Source organism: Botryllus schlosseri, chromosome 8, assembly GCF_051294905.1.
Source record: "Botryllus schlosseri isolate E-star chromosome 8, Bs_hap1, whole genome shotgun sequence".
NCBI classification, from domain to species: Eukaryota; Metazoa; Chordata; class Ascidiacea; order Stolidobranchia; family Styelidae; genus Botryllus; species Botryllus schlosseri.
The window spans coordinates 25498148-25519123 of NC_137243.1; the positions used below are offsets into that span (position 1 = coordinate 25498148).

Below are 20976 nucleotides of genomic sequence, written 5' to 3' on the forward strand. Positions count from 1 at the left end.
ACAGACAGCCATAAAAATGCATAAAACGACATATTGATTTCAGTCTGTGTTTATTGCAAAGTGTTTGACGCAAACAAAATATTGAATGAAGACCCACACCTCAGTTTCATTACCAAGCGAGTGAGAATTGTCTTCTACTGGATGGATATGATTTGCATTTATAAAAACGACCTCGATTAAGCGACGCTGCTTCAAATCATAATCTGATGAGTGAGCGGAATTTCTTAGGGGTTTGATTTAGCGAGATTGCTCGCGATTCAATCACAAAAAGTAAGGTCTTTTAGTGGTTGAGTATTGCGATGACATTTACTTTGATGAATGACGATGGAAAATACCTGATTTCTCTGATCGTGTGCGATCTAGTTTTACAAATGGATGTGTTAATAGCAATGGTACTGAAAAGTTTGTTGCTGTCATAATAACCTTTACCACAACACCGGTTCTAATTAACGCGGATAATTTAGTAATCAAGTCATGATCAACTATTACATATGTCAAATCAATGTGTCAATCCTTATGTTTACAGCGTGATAACTTTCAATATAGCACCAGCGTTCGATTGTAAGAAATGAATTTTCAAACTATGTCGGTCAGACTTTCAAATCTCGTATACTAAAAATGTAATATGTTAATCTCAAGTCGCCTGCACCGAGTAGTAATTACTTTTGTCTCACGAAATATATCGAGTAGTAATTACTTTGTCTTGCAGGATAGTAACAACTTTTACAGTTGAACAAAAAAGACGAGTTGGCGGTATATGACTACAACCGAACTTGCTATGGATTTTAGATTGTAGCGATTGTATGTACTCGCGTAATCTTGTCTACTTTCCATACGGATACTGTTGAGTTGGTTGGGTAAGTTACAAACGGATTTACTTGACAAGGTTTTTGCATTTGACTCTTTTGAGTATGGTAAGATGTATAAATATCGAGGCGTAATACTATTTCCGTTAACTCAATTGTGACAAAAATAACCAGACAACTTGTTCAAGGCTTCGTTTGTTTCAAATCAACATGTGGATAATCAGTTATTGTGACAAGTTGAAATATCGTACCGAAGTTGCGAGTGGGAACAGTACGCGATTGTGTAAGTGTGAAGACAGCGAGGTGGTGATCGTGTGAATAAATTAATCTGAAACGCAGTGGAGTGAAAGTTTACCCAGCTGGTCTGACAATCCTACTTCAGATCGCGATATGACAAAGTAACTTGAAATATTCCGATTCCGATTCAACTCATCGCATTGCAACTCGATCGCGTTATGTGCAAGCGGTTGTCAAGTTGGAAATGTTTTCAACAACGGGCAATATTTCATTAATTGACTCTATTGTGTGTAGTAACACATTAAAATATCGCGATAGTATTTACTGAAACTGACAAACGGAAAACCAACTCGTGAATACAGTTGTAAGGTTTCATTACTTGCTTCAAATCAATATGCGTATAATCTCGAAATGTGTCTGGGTTGAAAGTTGGTAGTCATGTTTGTCAAACCTATTTCAATTCAGACTATACCAAAGTCAAAATATTTCATTTGGATTATCTCAATGTGCCTGTAGTACATCTCACGAATGGATTTAAAGTTGACAAATTACCAGAATGATTGAATATTTCCGGGTTAGAGATATAGTTGTTATTGATTCTATAAGTGTTAAAACAGCGGCGTGGAATGTGTGAATAATCCGGAAACGGAGTTGAAAGTTGGCCAAGTCAAGTAATATTCAGTTTCAAAAGGATTAGACTATTAAAAACATTAGAGTTAGACCAGCAAGTGACAATTTGTTGGTATTCAAACCCCGCCCGTGGCGGTTTAGTTGTTCGTTACCTTTGTGAGCGATCGGTATGTTTGTAACACCAAGTCACGAGCGATCGCTATGCCTGGATCATTATTCTGTGAGCGACCGTAGGGATTTACAATTATTTCGCACCATTTTGAATACGCGCTAACTCCACAAAGGATTAGGGTTAGAGCAGAAATAAGTGACCATTTGCTGGTGTTCAAGTCGCGCCGGTGGCGGTTCTGTTATTCGTTACTTATTGTACTTATCAATTAGAGTTAGAACATAAAACATCAAGTTGTTGTTTTCGAATCTTGATGTCGCGGTGACAAATTTACGCATTCAAATACGATTCAACTTCGGTTGTCTATTGAGTGAGAGATCAATATGTATGACGCATTACCTCGTCAGCGGCCGTAGGATTTTGCAACCTATTTCACACCTTTTTGAAGTGTTAGTTTGTGAGTGTGGCTATTGTTGGTCTTCGAATTACCGTCTACGCCGGCTCTCTGGCAAACTAATTACCAAAATATTACCTCGCAAGTGATTCCTAGATTTTGTAAACTATTTCACACCTTTTTTGCTGCAAGTACGACATGCCGCCCGCATTCTATACCCGAAAGTACGAATCACCGCCGCGTCCATAAGAATAAGGATATATTGAAGTCGCAATCACCGTATACGTTGGGATTACCTCAAATTTGTCATATATAATAATTTGCGTTAAGTAAGGATCAATCACGTGACTATTTACCATACCTGAGGCCTATACCTGAACACTACTACCACAAAATCCATGGCAGGTCATCAACACAACGTGTATACCTGAAAGGGTGGCATCACCGACGAGACGGCAGGTCATCAGCGATAGGGACTCGAAAAGGGTGGAGTCACCAACACGAGTTTTCACGGCAGGTTACCAGCGAGCGCTATACCTGAAAGGGTGGGGTCACCAGAGATCCCATAAGACACAATGGCAGGTCACGAGCGGAAGGGGGGTCAAAAGGGTGGGGTCACCAACACGAGTTTCACGGCAGGTCACCAGCGGGCCCATAAGAGCACCAGGCAAATCACGAGCGATCATATATACTACTATCGACTGTCCTAGAACCGATTCATATTTTTTCTATTGTGAAGTAACACGAACTTCAGGTTTCGTGTTGAGCTGTTAACTAAGCAGTCTGCATTCATCTGGTCGTCTAAAATAGAAAATGCAAAATAAGCCCATTATCTCATGGCAATAAACCAAAGGAAAACAGTTCAGAAACAGCTTTCCTCGATTCCGAAACAATGTGACAGTATATGGACACTGAAGAAGTAAAATTAGCATGATAAGTACAGGCGGGGATTAGTGATGATAAATTCTTTTAAGTTAGCATGATAGTCCCTTTTTCCTTTGGAGAATCAGACATCAGACATCCTGTTTCTGGTAATGTTTCAAAACAAGCTTAAAGGGCCACATATTGGGGTCATGCACCGAAGTGAACAATTCTGTGTTACATAATATACCAACAATACAATGTTTATTGTTTGCCAACTTTTACGTTTTACGAAAGAGCAGTGTGCTGTCAAAAGATGCATTGACCGATTAAGCTGCAGCACAGATGTAAAAAGATAGGTAGTAGGGAAGGAAATTAAGTAAGGAGCTACTAATCGCAATCTTTAAACGAAGAGTGCTGTTATATAAAGATTATAACTGCTACCGACTAAAAATAGTCGAAAAGAGGTCCTGATTGAAAGAAGATAGAGAACCACTGGATTCAAGTTCACCGAAAACTCAGTTATTCTGTTCCACAACCCAGGTTTCATCTTTATAGAGGATTTCAATATCAATATTTGATCTGTTGCTATTGTACGCTCATCGTAATGTCACTAACGAAAGCCGAAATTTAATTAATTTATGAAAATGAGAAAAATTGAAACCGAGAAAATCTGACGTGCTAGAGAAATTTTTAGTACAGACCCGGATTCAGCAGCCCAATATTAGCCTAAATCAATCATTAAAATTTTTAGGGCAAAAGTTTTTTGAAATTTGTTAACTAGTGTCATTTTATGGGTGGAAAAGAGCTTCTTATTGAACGAAGATGGAGAATCACTGTGTTCAAGTTCACCAAAAACTCACTCATTCTGTACTACAACAACCCAGGTTTCATGATAGATGATTTCACTAACATTATTTGATCTGTTGCTGTTGTATGCTAACAGTGATGTCACTAACGAAAGCTGAAATTTGATTAATTAATGAGAATGAGAAAAATTAATACGGAAAAAATCTGACGTGATAGAGAAATAATGAGCACAGAATCGGATTCAGCAACCATAAATTGGCCTAAATCAATCGATAAAATTTTTGGCGCAAATTTCTTTTTCGAAATTTGTAGACCAGTGTTATATCTCCGTCTCGGTCAACTTTTGCCGCCTTAAACGTATGACAAATACCTCTTAATAAGGTTATGCTTTATTTTTGTTGCTGCCCGATGGTTAGTTTGCTTTGCTGATAGTAATATTCCAATTCATGGTGTTGTATTCTGTTACGAAGGTATCGTATTTTAGCTTATAATTGTTTTATAATGTTAGGCAAAATAGTGTTTTACCCCCTGGCGCGTTTTGGGTCATAACTTTTTTCCACAAGGTAAAAAAATTGACAAAACCCATCATTGAAAAGCTGATAAAATTATCTTTCCAACAGTATACGTCAGTATATGTCAGTATACGTCTTTATAAGAATTTTTTCTAGGTTGACCAAAAATTCTACAGGACTAGCCGCCAATCTGACATTTCAGGTCACGGAAAACTATAAGTATTTATATCAAGTCTGATTTTAGAAGTCTAACGCAAACAAGCACTTAATGTGACTGAACGGCTATTCGAAACACAATTTGACTATCAATACATATCCAAGCAAGCATGTAAAAATTTTCAATAATAGCACGAAATATCTCTTGCTCAACTTATCTCAACGAATAACTAACTTTATTCATATTACCTTCCAACGCTATAATCTCGGAAATACAATTCGCCTGTATGGACGAGCGCTGAGTTGGAATCCAGCCTACCGCATGACAGATTTTTCACAAAAGCCGGAATTGCTATATGTAGGTTTTGAATGTATTTTATTCCGCGATGGATAACAGAATTTCGTAATTTAAGATAGATCTGTATCGAGTTTCAAGGCTGTAACTCAATGATTACGGTATCAATTTCGTTTTCAAAGTCGAGTATATCAGCGTCAGGGTGCCCGCTGATCTGGCATTCAGCCTATACCTCATAGCAGATGTTTCGCAAACGCCAGTATTGTTATATGTACAATTTGAATGAATTTTATACGGTGATGGATTACAAAATTTCGTATTATATATCTTGATGAGGGAATCTAACATTGTACCAAGTTTCAAGGCTGTGACTCGATAATTACGGTGGTAAGTACGTTATCGAAGTCTAGTATCCAGGGTCTGCGTGCGCTGATTTGGCATTGAGACTACCGCATAAAGGAATTTTCGCGAAATTTGATATTGGTATATGTGAATTTTCAAAGTGTTCCATACCGAGATGGATGGCGAAATTCGGTATGGTATATCTTGGTTGTGTTATACAACTTCGCAGTAAGTTTCAGGATTGTCACTCAATGATTAACATAGTAATTCCGTTATCAAAGTCGGCAATATATCGGTGCGCGCTCATCTACCAGATACTCGACTTTGACAGATAAATTATTACGCTAATCATTGAGTCACAGCCTTGAAACTTGGTACAGTGCTAGATGACAGCATCAAAATATACCATACCAAATCTTGTTACTCGACTCGATATGGAACACAGTCAAAATCTACAAAGACCAACAGCGACTTTGCCTTCAATTACTGCTGCAGACGGATCGATAATAACAAAGTCTTCAAAGGTATCTGGGCGTGACAGTCACGTGATTTTCCGAGTGTCCACATATAGATAACTAACCTACGGATAGATGGGCAGAATGAGAGTCACGGTCGAGTGATGCGACAACGGCAGATTTGTTGTCGCTTCATAGCATGAAACGGGAGCCTAATTGCTAATCCCATAGATGACGACCTGAGCGCTCAAATTAAATAAAGTTGATCTTATTTGAAAGCTACAGTCGCGCTGATTCTGATAATATACATTAAATTTTCATCAAGGCAATGGAACCACCCCGAAATAGCCTTCAAAATATGAAAATCGGCATTGTTCTAAACAATCGCAACCACGCACGGACCGTTGTTATGGTCATTGTGCTGCGCCGTTGCAATTGTTTTAGAACAATGCCGATTTTCATATTTTGAAGGCTATTTCGGGGTGGTTCCATTGCCTTGATGAAAATTTAATGTATATTATCAAAATCAGCGCGACTGTAGCTTTCAAATAAGATCAACTTTATTTAATTTGAGCGCTCGGGTCGTCATCTATGGGATTAGCAATAACGCTCCCGTTTCATGCTATGAAGCGACAACAAATCTGCCGTTGTCGCATCACTCGACCGTGATTCTCGTGCTGCCCATCTATCCGTAGGTTAGTTATCTATAGTCCACACCACCTTTGAGTACACGCTGATGACATCACAATCACTCCACGCTCAAGTGCTCACGAACTTGGCAAAGCTAGGCAGAAGAAACGTCACGGTTAAACCATAGTGTCCTATTTGTCGTCGACACAGGCAAATCTCACGCCTCAGTGAAATTGTATCACGTCACAATTTCCATTTGGCTACAGGCAATTTGACGGTCATTTTTGACCTGCTTGCCGAGCATTAAATTTGGTAAAACGGGTATCAGTCGAAAGCTGACCCTCCACTGATTACGAAAATATAAATTTTATTCCGCTCGTGTCCCTGGAACTCCCACAATCAGCCTCAAATTTTTCATTGTTATGGAGATTGGCATTGGGACGCAATAATGCTGTCTGGTGAAACGAGAGAGTAGCTCAAGAGAAAAAGAGCCAGACACCATTGTTGCGTCCCAATGCCAATCTCCATAACAATGAAAAATTCGAGGCTGATTGTGGGAGTTCCAGGGACACGAGCAACTTCACTGAGGCGTGAGATTTGCCTGTGTCGACACCATATAGGACACTATGGTGAAACCGCGTGATAATCATGCGCAATTTGATTGGTTAATAACGCCAACACCGATCTCCCTGACCGACCGACGGAAATGAGAACAATTCGAGAGCGATCAGTTTTTGTGCATCAGAGGTGCCGCCTCGCTGTAATGTCAAGACTATAGAATGCAAGCATGGAACGACAATGAAGGAATTTGCAACTTCGTTCCGCTTCGCTGAGGCTGGAGTGGACAATTGTTTTGCGTAAGCGACTGTAGGATTTCTGGCAATCCAAAAGCTATCTTCCCGAGCGCAGAATTTACTGAATCTGGTCTTGATCGAAAGCTACTGTCGCACCGATTCCGTTTACATTCTATAGTCAAAACGGTTGCGTTCACTTCTCTCCTGCACTTTCTTCGCCTGGTTCGGCATTGCATGTACACTAGGGTTGTTCAAAATTTGGAAAATGTTTGGAATTCTGCCTGTCCATCGCTTATTCTTTAGATTATTGTTAAAAAACAATAATGGGCTTGAAAGAAACTCCCAGGAAAGCCGCTAACATTTGTCTAAATGCGTTTGAAAGTCGTTGTTGAAGAGTGGGCGGGCAACCGACAGCAGAGGCGGGCAATCACGAAACCACGGTTCTTGATTGGGTAATCGGCTAAGCTTCACTGATTACTGCAACAGCTGACTCGGATTCGGGAGCTTCGCTTTACTAAATTGAAAGTCTGTTTTGCTGAGGTAGAGTTTGTTAGTAGCGGTTGTGGTTCTGTACAAGCGCGTTGTGTGTTGATGAGTCATTAGTAGTACTGTAACACGTGTTCTTTGAATGCTTCACAGTCAATAGCAGTAGTTTATGCTTTGGAGCAACAATAGTGCAGTCATGGCAGAGGCAAAACGGCGAAAGATTGCACACATGCCGCAGCGAAGAACAAGATCCAAATCTGAGCAGTACTTGGTCGGATATACTTGCGATTACATCTGTGGCTCGAGATTACCTACTATACGAGAAGTAATGAGTTACTTGCTGCATCTGAAAGAGCATTGTCCTCAGTCAACCCCTACTCATGAACTATGTACTGTGGTGGTGGATGATGTAATGACAGTGTGGAAAATGGCGAGAATTGCGACAATGCAGAAATCACATGTGGTGCGATCACTTCAAAACCTGCACGAAAGATGGCGTGATCTGAAGAAGAATCCGAAACAGGAAAGTGATCCCAAGGGTAAGAGGAGAAAATTCACTGATGATTTGGACAAGCTGTGGGATATTGGAAGTAGAGATGCCATAACAACAATAAAAAATGACATTTATCTATCACATGAAAGAAAGCTTGAAGACATTGCATTTTATGAAGATCAACGGCAATCTCGCCAGTCAATAATGTTGGGAAGAGACAAAATTCTGGCTAAAGACCTCAAAAAGAAAACAGCAGCCATTGCAGATCAAACTGTTGAAAACGTTTCACACGACTCAAGTTGTGACTATGTTGTATTAGCATCATCGTCATCTTCAAAAGAGGGTGACAGTTTGAGTTCAAGTTATGACTATGATGCTGATGTTGGACTTGGCACCTCGACCCAATCCATTAAACTGATGGCACCTAAAAATATTATGAAAAATACGCATGTTTCCCAAGCTCTGGATCGATTGCAAGTAACTGACAACGATGCTGATGGGAGCATTTATTAAGGCTTGTGGAGGAGATATAGCCATGTTCTCCCTGTCAAGATCTTCAACGAAGAGAGCCAGGGAAACAAATCGCCTGGAAATATCTCAGGACATTTTGGAAAAATTTGCCGAAAATAGACCACAGCATGTTGTCATTCATTGGGATGGAAAGCTCACAGAGGATAGATTAGGAAATCGATATGAAGCTTTGTCAATTGTTCTATCTTGTCAACCTCAATACTCGGAAGGAAAACTACTCGGAATTCAGAAGATACAAAATGCGGCAGGTCAGACACAAGCTGAAACTGCTTTCGACATAATTAAAAAGTGGGATATACAAGATGCTGTAACAGTTTTGGTTTTTGACACCACAGCAAGCAACAGCGGCTGGAAGAAGGGTGCAGCGAAGATCCTTGAGGACCTTCTAGGAAAGAAGGTTTTTTACCATGCGTGTCGGCACCATGTGTATGAGCTAGTAGTCAAAGACGTCTGGAAATGTTTATTTGGAAAAGCAACAACCGGACCAGAGAACACATGGTTTGCCCACCTTAAGAAGAGCTGGAGCAGTCTTGACAGAAAACAGCAATTCAAGACTCTGACTATTCCTATATGCTTTAAAGAACGAGCAGCAATGACAGTTGAGAACTTCAAGCTACTACTCGCCAGAAAAGATTTCTTCACACGGGATGACTACAAACAATGTGTAACTAATGCTCTTGCTCTTCTCGGTGCAGATGGAGATATACATCATCACAAACCTGGTGCAACACACCATGCAAGGTGGATGGGCACAATTCTGTATGCTCAGAAGATGTTCATGTGGGCTGATCAGTTACATTACAAATCTGAAGAAGTGGAACTGCTGCATCGCTTCAATTTATTTTTAGTTCTCTTCTATATCCCTGCCTGGGTTGCTTCCAGCATCGGTCGTGATGCAGCCGGTAATGACTTGAGATTCATCCAGGACATGTTGAGTTACAAGGAACATGATGAACAAGTTTCCAAAGCTGCTTCACAAAAGCTTTTAAAGCATGACTGGTATATCGTGGAGGAAACCGCTGTATATGCCTTGTTTTCGCCGAGTGAAAGCAATGAAACCTGAGAAAATATGGCAAAGACGCTCCCTACAGGTAGAGCGAACTTCAAGTTTCAGGAGAGGCCCGCCCTCGTTGAATGCAACTGTACGCATCAACAAGGACACTACTTTGTCTGATTTTATTGGGCCACAGTCGTGGTACATATTTGATGTTTTTGAATGCTCTGGGGCGTGGCTAGCTCAACCGGTTGATGTTTGGCACTTATCAGATTCCTACACCAGAATGAGCTCCTACATCAGTTCTGTCAAAGTCGTTAATGATGCCGCAGAACGAGGTGTAAAGCTAAGCACAGACTATGCTGCAATCTTGACTGACAATGAACAACAAAGAGACAGTCTGCTTCAAGCTGTGGAACAGCATAGGAAGACAATTGGAGACAGCAGGAAGTCAACTCTAATCAAAAGCCTGTAATCTGCAACTTGTGCCTGACAATGCAACACTGATCTACAACGTACTTTTTTAATGTCTTTTGTAAATAGTGCTTTTCGCCTTCATTCAATTGTGAATAAAAAGTGTAATATGCGTTTGTTTATGGGTGAGACGTCGACCAGTCATAACAAGTACTACTGAGATGTTGACTCCTGGTGGTAAATTTTTGAGTTTCACTCACTGGCAGTAACTTTTGGAAAGGTAGCAATATGCATGCATCTAGTTTATTCGTATCTCAACTAGCGAGAGCACCTGTGCAATACATAGCACTTTCTGCAGGTAGATATTAACTTAGGCGGTTGCGATGTTGTACTATGGACTCTTGGTGACAACATTAACAAAGGCAATATATCATGTCTGTAATGCCACCAACAGAATCGACTGCACAACAGCACGCAAAAATCGTTACCAGCAGTGTTCACAAAGTCGGTCTTTCAGCCAATCATTAGCTTATTATTACCGGCTTCAACCAATCAGGATTAATGGCTTCTCTTTGCCCGCCCACTTCATCGATTCCCCGCCCACTCGCCGACGGCTACTTTCAAACGCATTTAGACAAATGTTAGCGGCTCTCCTGCGAGCTTCTTTCAAGCCCATTATTGTTTTTTAACAATAATCTACAGAATAAGCGATGGACACGCAGAATTCCAAACATTTTCCAAATTTTGAACAACCCTAATGTACACTTGTACAGGGTACACACTTTTATTGACTGGGTCTGCTGCGCCCGCCTTTTTATCTGACGATCGACCGACGCTGTGCGACCAGCGCTGTTTATTTTATCCGATGTTTTATGGTTAGTCCGTTGATGTTTTCTGTTGTGCAATAAAGTGCAAGCCAACGTGTCTGCCGACTCTCTGTTGCGGACCCTAGAGGAACGCGACGTAGTTTATACTTGGGTAGCGTGCCTTAGCGCGCCATACCGCTGCTCGCTGACTTGGACTCGGACTTGACTAGGTGGTGAATTGAAAATGACTCGACTTGTCTCGAGTCATAACCACAAAAGTGAGATTGCTTGTGACTCAGAACCTTGTGACTTGGTTACAACCCTGGTTTTTACATAGAAGATATGCCGCACACGACAAATCCCGTTCGATTTGGTGTTACGATAACGTCACGGGATTTCAATTATGACGTACGAATCGATTGATATGTATGGCTCCTCGGGAGTTGAAATGGAAAATATAGTGTAGTGGTATAAACCACAGCTGCAACGCTAATGGGTTGGGAGTTCGAGTCCGACCGCGGTCGACTCCAGAATTCCTGTTGTAGGTTTATCTAGGCTCCTCCTCGCCATATGATCCGTGTAATCCAGTGGTTCTCAACCGGGCGTCTGCGAAGCCTCAGAATAGTTGATAACCTAATTTGTATTTTTTTATTAGGAAAGTCACGTGGCAGTTTCGCTTCATTACCAGTAAAACTCCAGAGCTCACATCAATAGAATGGCCGTCTGAGATGAAATATCACACTGTGCAGACTCATTTTTATTGCTAAAATTGCCAATAGCCTACTGATAAAAACATTTTGCTGATTAATGATGTTTTGTTGAGGATTGTGCAAATATATATAAAGTTGGATGGGTAAATTCAATCACATTGACTTTGAATTGTTTACAAAAATCCATTTTCTCGTGTGATATACATAACCATTTTTTCCGTAATAACTTCAAGATAAGCTGCTAGATAGAAATGACCAGGCTTGACGCAAGATGTTCATTAAAAAAATTTGTATGTCAATTTGGTGCCATATTTGTTGCTATCATACCCAAATGTGTCGTCGGAAGCGTTACGCGTTATTATTACATTCGCCACCGCCTATATTTGTGAAAATGGACTCAAGTCATTACAACCGTACTTAACTATATCCAACCAACCAACACGGATTTATTTGTTCACCTTTTCCAGACTATCAAGCATGCAGGCACGTCCGTCAAAACCTCCTCCGAGATCCAACATTTCAAATTTCATCCCGATCGACTCGGCGAAATCAAACAACTCTCTACAATGCTTTATGGCGTAAGAGTAGTTCGACTCATCCAGGCACGGCGATCCGACGTGGAAGCTGAAACACGAGAGTCATCTCAGGAGTAACGTGGCAGCTGTTCAATATTGGTTGGAATTGAGCGAAATTTCGTGCGCATCGTTTCTGCAGACAACCTAATAAATTCACGTGGTGAAGAGAAAATTTTGAAAAAAACATCCAATTTTTATACAATACATCCAAAAGTTTCTTCTCTTGTAGCAATGCGGCTGGTTGAAATTGAACCAAATTTGGCGTGAAGAGGTAATTTAGCTAACCTAACAATGTTATCGGGGAGATGTGGTACTGATGGATCACTGGGACCGAAAATACTTTCAAAATTCTCTATGATTATTTCATGATTACACTTCGTGAACCTGTCTACAATTGCATGCTGGCAAATTTGGCGTGAAGAGGTAATTTAGCTAACCTAACAATGCTATCGGGGAGATGTGGTACCGATGGATCACTGGGACCGAAAATACTTTCAAAATTCTCTATGATCATTTCATGATTACACTTCGTGAACCTGTCTACAATTGCACGCTGGCAAAATCTTTCCTCACATACAAAAAAGTCGACGTGCGCGAGCTATGGGGTCTCTCACAAATGTTCTTTGTTTTGAGGGGTGTAAACTAAATTTAGATCGACATATACATTTTTCTTTGTAACCTTCAGCACGAACAAACCAGCAATCATTTTTATTGTGAAGTGTAGGGCTTGTATCAGGCTATATAATGGCACCTATTATTTTTTCAGTACCTTCCTTGAGAGGATTTTTTTTCGATTCATGTATAAAATTTGTAAGGTGGGGGCCGATGATACAATAGCCAAATCAAGCAAAATAATCAAGCATACTAATCATGAAACGAATGAAACATGCCTACGTACAGAAAATATTTATGTAATAATTGTATATGATGTTTTATCGCTATAATGAGGTATTTGGAAGTCACACTGTCGATTTTCGGGAAATATGTATGCACCCTCAAATTTATAAGTTCGAGCTTAAATCGAAACGTGATTTCATGACAACATTTGAGGTAATATTTATTGTATTTTTTGACGGTTGCGACCAAACATTCTTCTTTGGCTTGCTGTAGCTTAGAATATAATGAGCAAGATATATATGAGCAAGAAAAGTTGTCACATCTCAGTTTTTTAGGGTATATGTCTCATAGGTCCCCGGGTCGTGTGCCATTGGACCCACCGGGTGGGGAGCGATGATACGTTCGAGCAACAAAGTTTGAACGCCCATAAATATTTTTTGAAAAGACGGATATTCATGCGTATGTGCGCGATATGTAGAGCTTGTATCAAAGCGCTGAGCCAGCAAAAGATCTGCTATTTTCGGCTGAACATTTTGGGGCCAGCGATCATTTTCCAATTTTTGATCCATCGGTGCCACATCTCCCCTACCCAGTGAAATTAAAAAAAAAAATTGTTTGAACGCCCCTAATGACTATGGATTCTATTCGGGACATTTTCACAATGGCCGCCATATTAGATTTACAACAGAGGACTTACCTCAAAACATCAATTTACTTTTGCCAAATATATATATTTCTCAGTAAGTGAACGTTGCTTACACTACTCAATACTCGAAAGACCGGGATACAGCTTGACCCGACATAGCCTTCGAACGTTACCTAAAACTATGTATACATATTTCTCAGAAAGTAAATGATGGTTACAATACTCAATGCTCCAATAACCGGAAACACATCTTGTGGCGACAAGGCGTTCGAACATTCCTTCCAAAAACTATTTTCAAAACTTCCTAAGAATTTTGCTAGCTTACGACGATAGTACTTTGATTTGCTATATGCATACACAGAATTCAATTTCCGAGACTGTTTTCCAAAATACTCAGAACGTTCTCTAAAACGGGAAATAAGATTGTAACAGTGGGCGTTACCAGGACAAACACGAATAAGAGCTGTCAGATATTGGAGAACTACGTTCAGGTTAATATCATCATAATATAAGATAATATTTGTGACTTGTAATTAATCACTGCTGATATGACCAATAATATCTCATATACCAGTGGTTCTCGAACTTTTTGTCTTCGCGAACCCCTTTTGGACCGTCACGGACCCCTTCGATGTTTAGCTCAATTATGGTGCAACCGCCATCTGTCTTGCGCAAATATTTATACTAGAATAGCGATAAACAGCCACAAAAGGACTTTTCTTTAAAATAATATCATACAATTTATGTAGATAGTGGGTAAACTTTTATTGTTTCATAGCGAATTCTGCAATTGCATTTCTTGAAATACGTGGTCGCATCTTCAAAATCCGCGCTTTCGATGCGATGTGAACTAAAGTCGAAAATTCATTTCCACAAAGATAGTTCGTGGCGAATGCAACAATAACGCTTATCGCTTCCGACTACACGTTTGGGTATATGATCGCAATATTGGCACCAAAATCGAGAAACATATTTCTAATGAACATATAACATATAGAAATGAGATGGCCTCGAGATTATTCTAAAGCAGCGGTTCTTAACCAGGGGTCCATGGACGCCTTGGGGGTACGAAGCACCAAAGCAGGGAGTACGAGATCCAGTGTGAAATCATACGCTATTCAGGGCCCGAACTTATTTCGCAAATCAGCATAAAGTATATTATTTTAGGGGAATAATGCAACTCGAAAACTTGCTTTGCGCTCGGCGCGATATCGTGTCAAGAGATTTGTTACTGTCAATTTTTATATGACTTGTTCGAGAAATAAGATGTGATTCGAAAGTTTGCAATGTACATTATTGTACCCTGCTCAAATACTTTGAGACGTGTCATGTGCTAATGTCATAATTGGAGATGAGAAGCTATTGAGATCACGGATGAACATTAATTTTGAGGTAATATATGACCACTGAGAAGCCGTAACATCGGACTTGGAATTAAGGTGTCCCTGAAGAATTGTAAATATTTATTCCGGATAGACAAATAGATATATACTCACCTAATTCCGACTGTGTCTACTCCTAACTCCTTGGAGAGCTCTATCAGATGTCTGGCTCGCGATAACGTCGCTCCAAATCTATCATTCAGTGAACCTTCAGCTCTTTCATGGCGTGCTTGCAATCGTATAAGAACCCTTATAAATACATATAAATTGTAGTGCGAATTATTCCTAGTCCAAATGCATTGGAAAAGTCTTCGAAATCAGAAGATCATTCATCCGACACGTGGGCCGAACAGATATAGCTCAATCCAAACTAAAATCAAATGATGTGAATGACGTACCGATACCGCGGGCCGTACATAGGATATAGAATAGTTACAAGGCCCATGATATCATTAAGAGTTGGTAGCGGATGGCGATCTTCTCAAATAGTTACAATTACATAATTAAAATACTTTATTGCGCCGATAACACACGAAAGTACTAAAGTCTTACGTTTATAATTAGAATTTAAAGACATATATTGTGTTTACCTCTATAAAGTTTGGGTAGACGAAATTATGATTTTAAGAAACATCGATTAATTAATTTTTCTCAGGGTTGTAATGACTCGAGTCATGACTCGACTCGAGTCACGTTTTTCAGATGACTCGACTTGACTCGAGTCATTTTCTCAAAATACGGAAATGACTCGACTCGAGTCAATTTGTGTATTGACTCGACTTGGACTCGAGTCATTGCGCATGACTCGAACCAAGTCATATGACTCGAGAATCAGAAGGCCAAGACCGACGTTTCATTGTAATTTCGAGGAATAGTTAGGTAATCACACTATTGGGATTTCGTCTATTGGTACTGGTACTTGATAATGCGTCCAGAAACTGCTAAAAATGACGAAAATTAGAATATTATAAATGCGAACCATTCGATATCACCAAACAGAGTTATTTAAAGTGGATTTAACAAGGCTTTAACTGGAAACTGCACTGTAAAAAATAAAAACCTCGATTTACCGCGAAATGTTTGGAAGCACGGTAGCCAGACATTTCGTGGTAATGTAACATTACCGTTAGTCAATGTAAATCTAACTTACACTCGTCCGGTAAGCTCACTTTACACGCCAGACTGTAATGTTACAGCCACCCACGGTATGTCCAATCTACATGTTCTCACGTACATTCACGACCGAGACTGTAATTTTACCGCCTACCTACATTAGGGTTGTTCAGATTTGAAAAATTGTCAGGAAACTTCGACCATTGTGATCCAAATGATGGTTTAGTACATAAAAACACTTTTATGAACAATTTTGGTCATCTTCATCGTGATCTTCTTTTTCCTCAAAGCCCCCAAAGATCCCGAGGTCATTTCTCCTTACTACAGCTGATACACCAGAGTGTTTACGTTGACGTAGTGCTCTGTAGTGTTGACCGTGTAACCAGTTTGTAGCTTTTGCGATGCTATCAGTTGAAAACGGTTGTGCAGAAATAAAGAATTGCAAGGTAGTATATTTGTTTTCAAAATTGTACCTAAATGTTGTCTTATAAATATCAGATGTATCTCCGTTTTCCTGTTCAAAACCTGTCTATGGTGTTCATGGGAAGCATTCATTAGTTGCACGGGTGACACTGGTTTGTTATGGATCGTACTTCGAAGGAGCGCCGAAGTAGTCGTGAAGAAATGCAGAGATTTGCAGCTACTTTTTAAAGCAGTAAATGTATTGAAAGGTGTATGATATGTATTGTCAGTAATATTTACCTCAATTTTAGTTTATCTGTAACATAACGAGTAATTCCATTTGATGGTAGAGTGCAATTTAGTAGAAGAATGCCTGACACAAAGCGGAGAAAGGTAGTGCCGGATTCACCAAGAACAAGATTGAAGTCTGGTTACTTTTCGAGCGGATAGTCATCTGATTGTATCAGTCACTCCCAGTTCTAAAATATCTGCTATATCTGAAAGAAAACTGCCCTAAGACTACAAAAACGCAGGAGTTTCTTCTTCAAACTGTTGGAAGAGGTTGCCAAACTTCATGCTGCATCTTCAAAAGAACATGTCAATTGTGATGAACTCGATAAGTTGGGGGACCTTGGACATTGCGACGCAGTTGTCGCCATCTCAGAAAAATGAAGACATCGCATTTTATGAGGACCAATAGTATTCTCGCAGTGCACTACTCGCAGGAAAACATGAGACCTTTGAGAGAAGCCAGGCTGAGATCAGTGACGAACCTGTTTCAGCATCTGCGAGCATAAGTTCTAGTGATGAATTTGTTACATTAATGTCCTCGTCACCTGGGAAGGAAACCAGTACACCACCCTCTGATTATGATGCTGCAATCAAATATCCTTCATTTATTGAACTTCAAGCTCCTAGAAACTTGTCAAGAAAGAAACATATTACTGATGAGCTGGACCGCCTAAAATTGACTGATAACCAAGCAACTATGCTACTTAGTGCTTTCATGCAGTCATGCGGAGGGAATATTGATGCATTTGTGCTATCCATATCAAGTATAAAAGAGACATATAAAGGCTAATCGCCGTAAGGTTCCACATGATGTATTTGAATCATTCCAACAAGACCTACCCAATCATGGGATGGGAAGTTGACAGAAGACAGATTTGGAACAAACTATGAAGCATTGGCTGTGATATTGTCTTCTTATCCTCAGCATACAGATGGAAAATTACTTGGAATTCTCAACATCTTTTCAATGATAATACCAATTGTCGCAAGCCACGAAAATGTTATAACGTGCTGATTATTTTTTGCCATAATCTGCTTCATAAAGTTTGATTATTCAAAATGTTCTCACAATAAATTCATTGAGTTTCAGAAACATACATTGCCTTCACTTGACTCTCTTGTTGTTACAAGAGCAAGCCTTCTATCATGAACTTGTTGGATTTTCACAATGTTGCTCAGTAGGTACCCTTGTCATATTCCACACTATGGCAACCTCTTAGACTGTTTGAACAGGACAGTCCTGCGTTTTGGTCGTCTTCGGGCAATAAGTGAACGGGAATATGGAGTAGTGGACTTGTCTCATGTTCTTTGCAGGACAGGTAAAACCCTTCTCCGCTTTGATTCAGACATTCTTCAACTAAATTCCGGTCCTCCATCAAATTAGACAACTCAGTATTTTACAAATGAGCTGAAATTGTCCGGAGGCACTGGCATTGTACATTATATTCCTACTTAATAGATCTTTCACCAACGTTAACAAAATAAAAGCAACCTGGAAATGCATGCAATTGTCTCATTCATATAGCCTGACTAGCTGCAGCAGTGGGCCTATAGAGATAACAACACATGTACCAGAAGGTCGCACTGGCATATGTAGTTCAATACGATTGACAAAAAGATATATTACCATGATATTGATCACCTATAGACGGTCGTTTTCAACTGCAAACTCCACTAAAGGTACAATCATCACCTCAGAGCACTGCTTTACAATAAGAGCTAGGTAAAAAGTCTGGGGAATCCCCAATAATTAGGAGAATTGGCCTCTGATCTTTGGGGGCTTTGAGGAAAAGGAAGATCACGATGAAGATGACCAAAATTGCTCATAAATTTGTTTTTGTGTACTAAACCATCATTTGGATCACAATGGCCGAAGTTTCCGAACAATTTTTCAAATCTGAACAACCCTAACCTACATACATGCTGTCCGTGTAAATCAGGATTACATACCAGCTTGTAAACTCACGTATATCCATACCTATCGCAAAAAGTTCTTCACACTCTCAAAACGACATTGGAACAAACTGTATATTCATTAACGATTCACGATGAAATGGTTATCGATGGAAAAGTATTGCTGCTGGAGGTGTAATTCTTCTTTAGGAGACATGCAGTAACACGAGTGGGCTCTATAAAAGGTGAATAATTCCACCACCGGCCAAACTTCCGATTGTTTCTTTTTCTCGTCCTCATTCCTTCTGTGTAACTAGCATCTTGCAGTTACACTAAAAATAATTCATGCGTAAGTCGCTATATTAACAAAGTTGCTAACCTAGACATGACATTTTAAAGACTGAGACAAATAGGCTAACAAAAATATAACATGTTTCAAAGTAGGGTACTGGTACATTATGTGATGACGGCTCCGCATTTTACTGATATAGCAGAGATTCATGACTTACTTTATCTAATGTATTGAAGCAAAACGTTCTTAATTTGAGGAGGCATGTGTGCCAAATCCAGCAGTGGATGAAAACATCTCTATGCTATGGCCCGAAAATGACATTAAGAAGCGAACAGTTTCAACTTCTCTGCGGCGGAGTATGTGGTGTCACAGGTCACTATATAAGTCGACTAATATCCCAAAATAGAACCGAGAAAGCGGCGAATGAAATATTTCAATCATGAAATCAAAATCATTCCGGTGGTGTGCACACTACAGAGTCGTAGAAATTCACGGTAACAAATACTATGTAGCACTGTACCTTTTACGATGCGTATCCCATTCAGCATTCCTAGTAATCTTCAACGATCGCGTCCACTTTCTTCAAGCACAACAAGCTTCGTTACAGCCTTTGCTCAAATCTCAATAATGGCCACTGGCCAGACGATTTCGAAATAAGTGATATATTCATCCGCTCATATGTGCCACCAGTAATATTTACCGGCCACATTATAATGTTTGATCCAGGTCGATTTTTTCCATACAGAAACATTTATCATTACATAATAGTCTCTTTCTTTTCCATCTAGCACCGTATAAATTGATATTTATTCCAAGCGTTTATCATGATCACTACTTACTGTACTTACTTGACCAGACGCTGCTTGTGATGTCACAGTTGTGCGAATCGCAAAAAACCAGTAACGCGTAACGGTAACCTAATGTAACCTATTACAGGTCGCCTTGTCCGCCATTGACAAATGATCAACTGAGCATGCGGTGCTGACATATCTCGTTTCCCGAACAATATTATACATTCTAAACTGATTTTCTAACTTATCAGCCCTATCCGTGACAACGAATGTAACCAACGAGACCGGACGTATAACCATAGCCTTATAATATAATATAATGGCTATGGTGTAACCACAGTAGCTACGATTGTCAGTTGTTTCTTGTACCCTACTCTGTACTATACTGAAATTGGTACTAGGGCCAACAATTTCCGTATGACAGACCCCAGTTTCGCGAACGAGGTCGAATCAGGTCAAATCTCCACGAGAATGATATATCAGTAACATTCAGTTCCACGTATACATTGGCTGCAGCGATTTTCAAGCTTATCAATTTTGCCAATAGCCTGGTAAACTGCAGTAACGAGTAACTGTCAGTAATTTTGCGAAGAAATTCTGGTAACTTGACTTCACAGCTAATTTAAGGTAATATTACATATCGAAATGTGAAATTACAAGCTACGCACAGTCATTGGCTGCGACCGGTAATTCGTTGTAAAATCTACATAGATTTCCCAGTAAATCTACCAGATTTTTTACAGTGTGGGCAGTCAACACAATGACTTGGACTCGACTCGAGTCATATTACCATGACTCGGACTCGAACCTCTGCTCGGTGACTTGGACTCGGGCTTGACTCGGTCGTGAATTGAAAATGACTCGAGTTGACTCGAGTCAAAACTATAAAACTGAGATTGACTTGTGACTCAGAGCCTTGTGACTTGGTTACAACTACACACAAAAAAATCTGGTAGATTTACAAAGAAATTTCTGTAAATTTTACAACGAATTACCGGTCGCAGCCAATAGCAGGGTGTAGCTTGTCATTTTACATTTTGATATGTAATATTAAATTAATTTAGCTGCTAATTCAAGTTATCAGAATTTCTTCGCGATGTTACTGACAGTTACTCGCTACGGCATTTTACCAAGCTATTGGCAAAATTGATTAGCTTCCAAGCCCCAGCAGCCAGTGGATACGTGGTAGTGCATGTCACTGTGATATCATTCACGTTGCGATTTGACCTGATTCAACCTCGTTCGCGAGACAGGGTTAGGTCACACGCAGGGCCGTAACAGCACTTCCT

The 20976-nt window shown here is 39.9% G+C and overlaps 1 protein-coding gene and 2 long non-coding RNA genes across 3 annotated transcripts in view; 1 reads left to right on the forward strand and 2 right to left on the reverse strand.

Annotated features, from left to right (window-relative positions):
* Positions 1–20976, forward strand: part of LOC145445392 (uncharacterized) — a 55183-nt gene that overhangs the window by 19605 nt on the left and 14602 nt on the right. The gene's annotated exons all lie outside the window — the stretch shown is intronic.
* LOC145445387 (antizyme inhibitor 2-like) overlaps positions 1–20976 on the reverse strand; it is a 79525-nt gene that overhangs the window by 6332 nt on the left and 52217 nt on the right. The window contains exons 4-5 of the mRNA XM_080323577.1: positions 15020–15154; positions 11924–12089 (exon numbers count right to left, since the gene is read on the reverse strand). Coding sequence (XP_080179703.1) covers positions 11924–12089; positions 15020–15154 — 301 coding nt within the window. The remainder of the gene's footprint in view (positions 1–11923; positions 12090–15019; positions 15155–20976) is intronic.
* Positions 15554–19765, reverse strand: LOC145445389 (uncharacterized). Its single transcript, XR_013916989.1, has 3 exons — positions 19417–19765; positions 18624–18936; positions 15554–16172 (listed from the first exon to the last, which is right to left on the reverse strand). It is a non-coding gene; the product is annotated as an uncharacterized LOC145445389 (long non-coding RNA).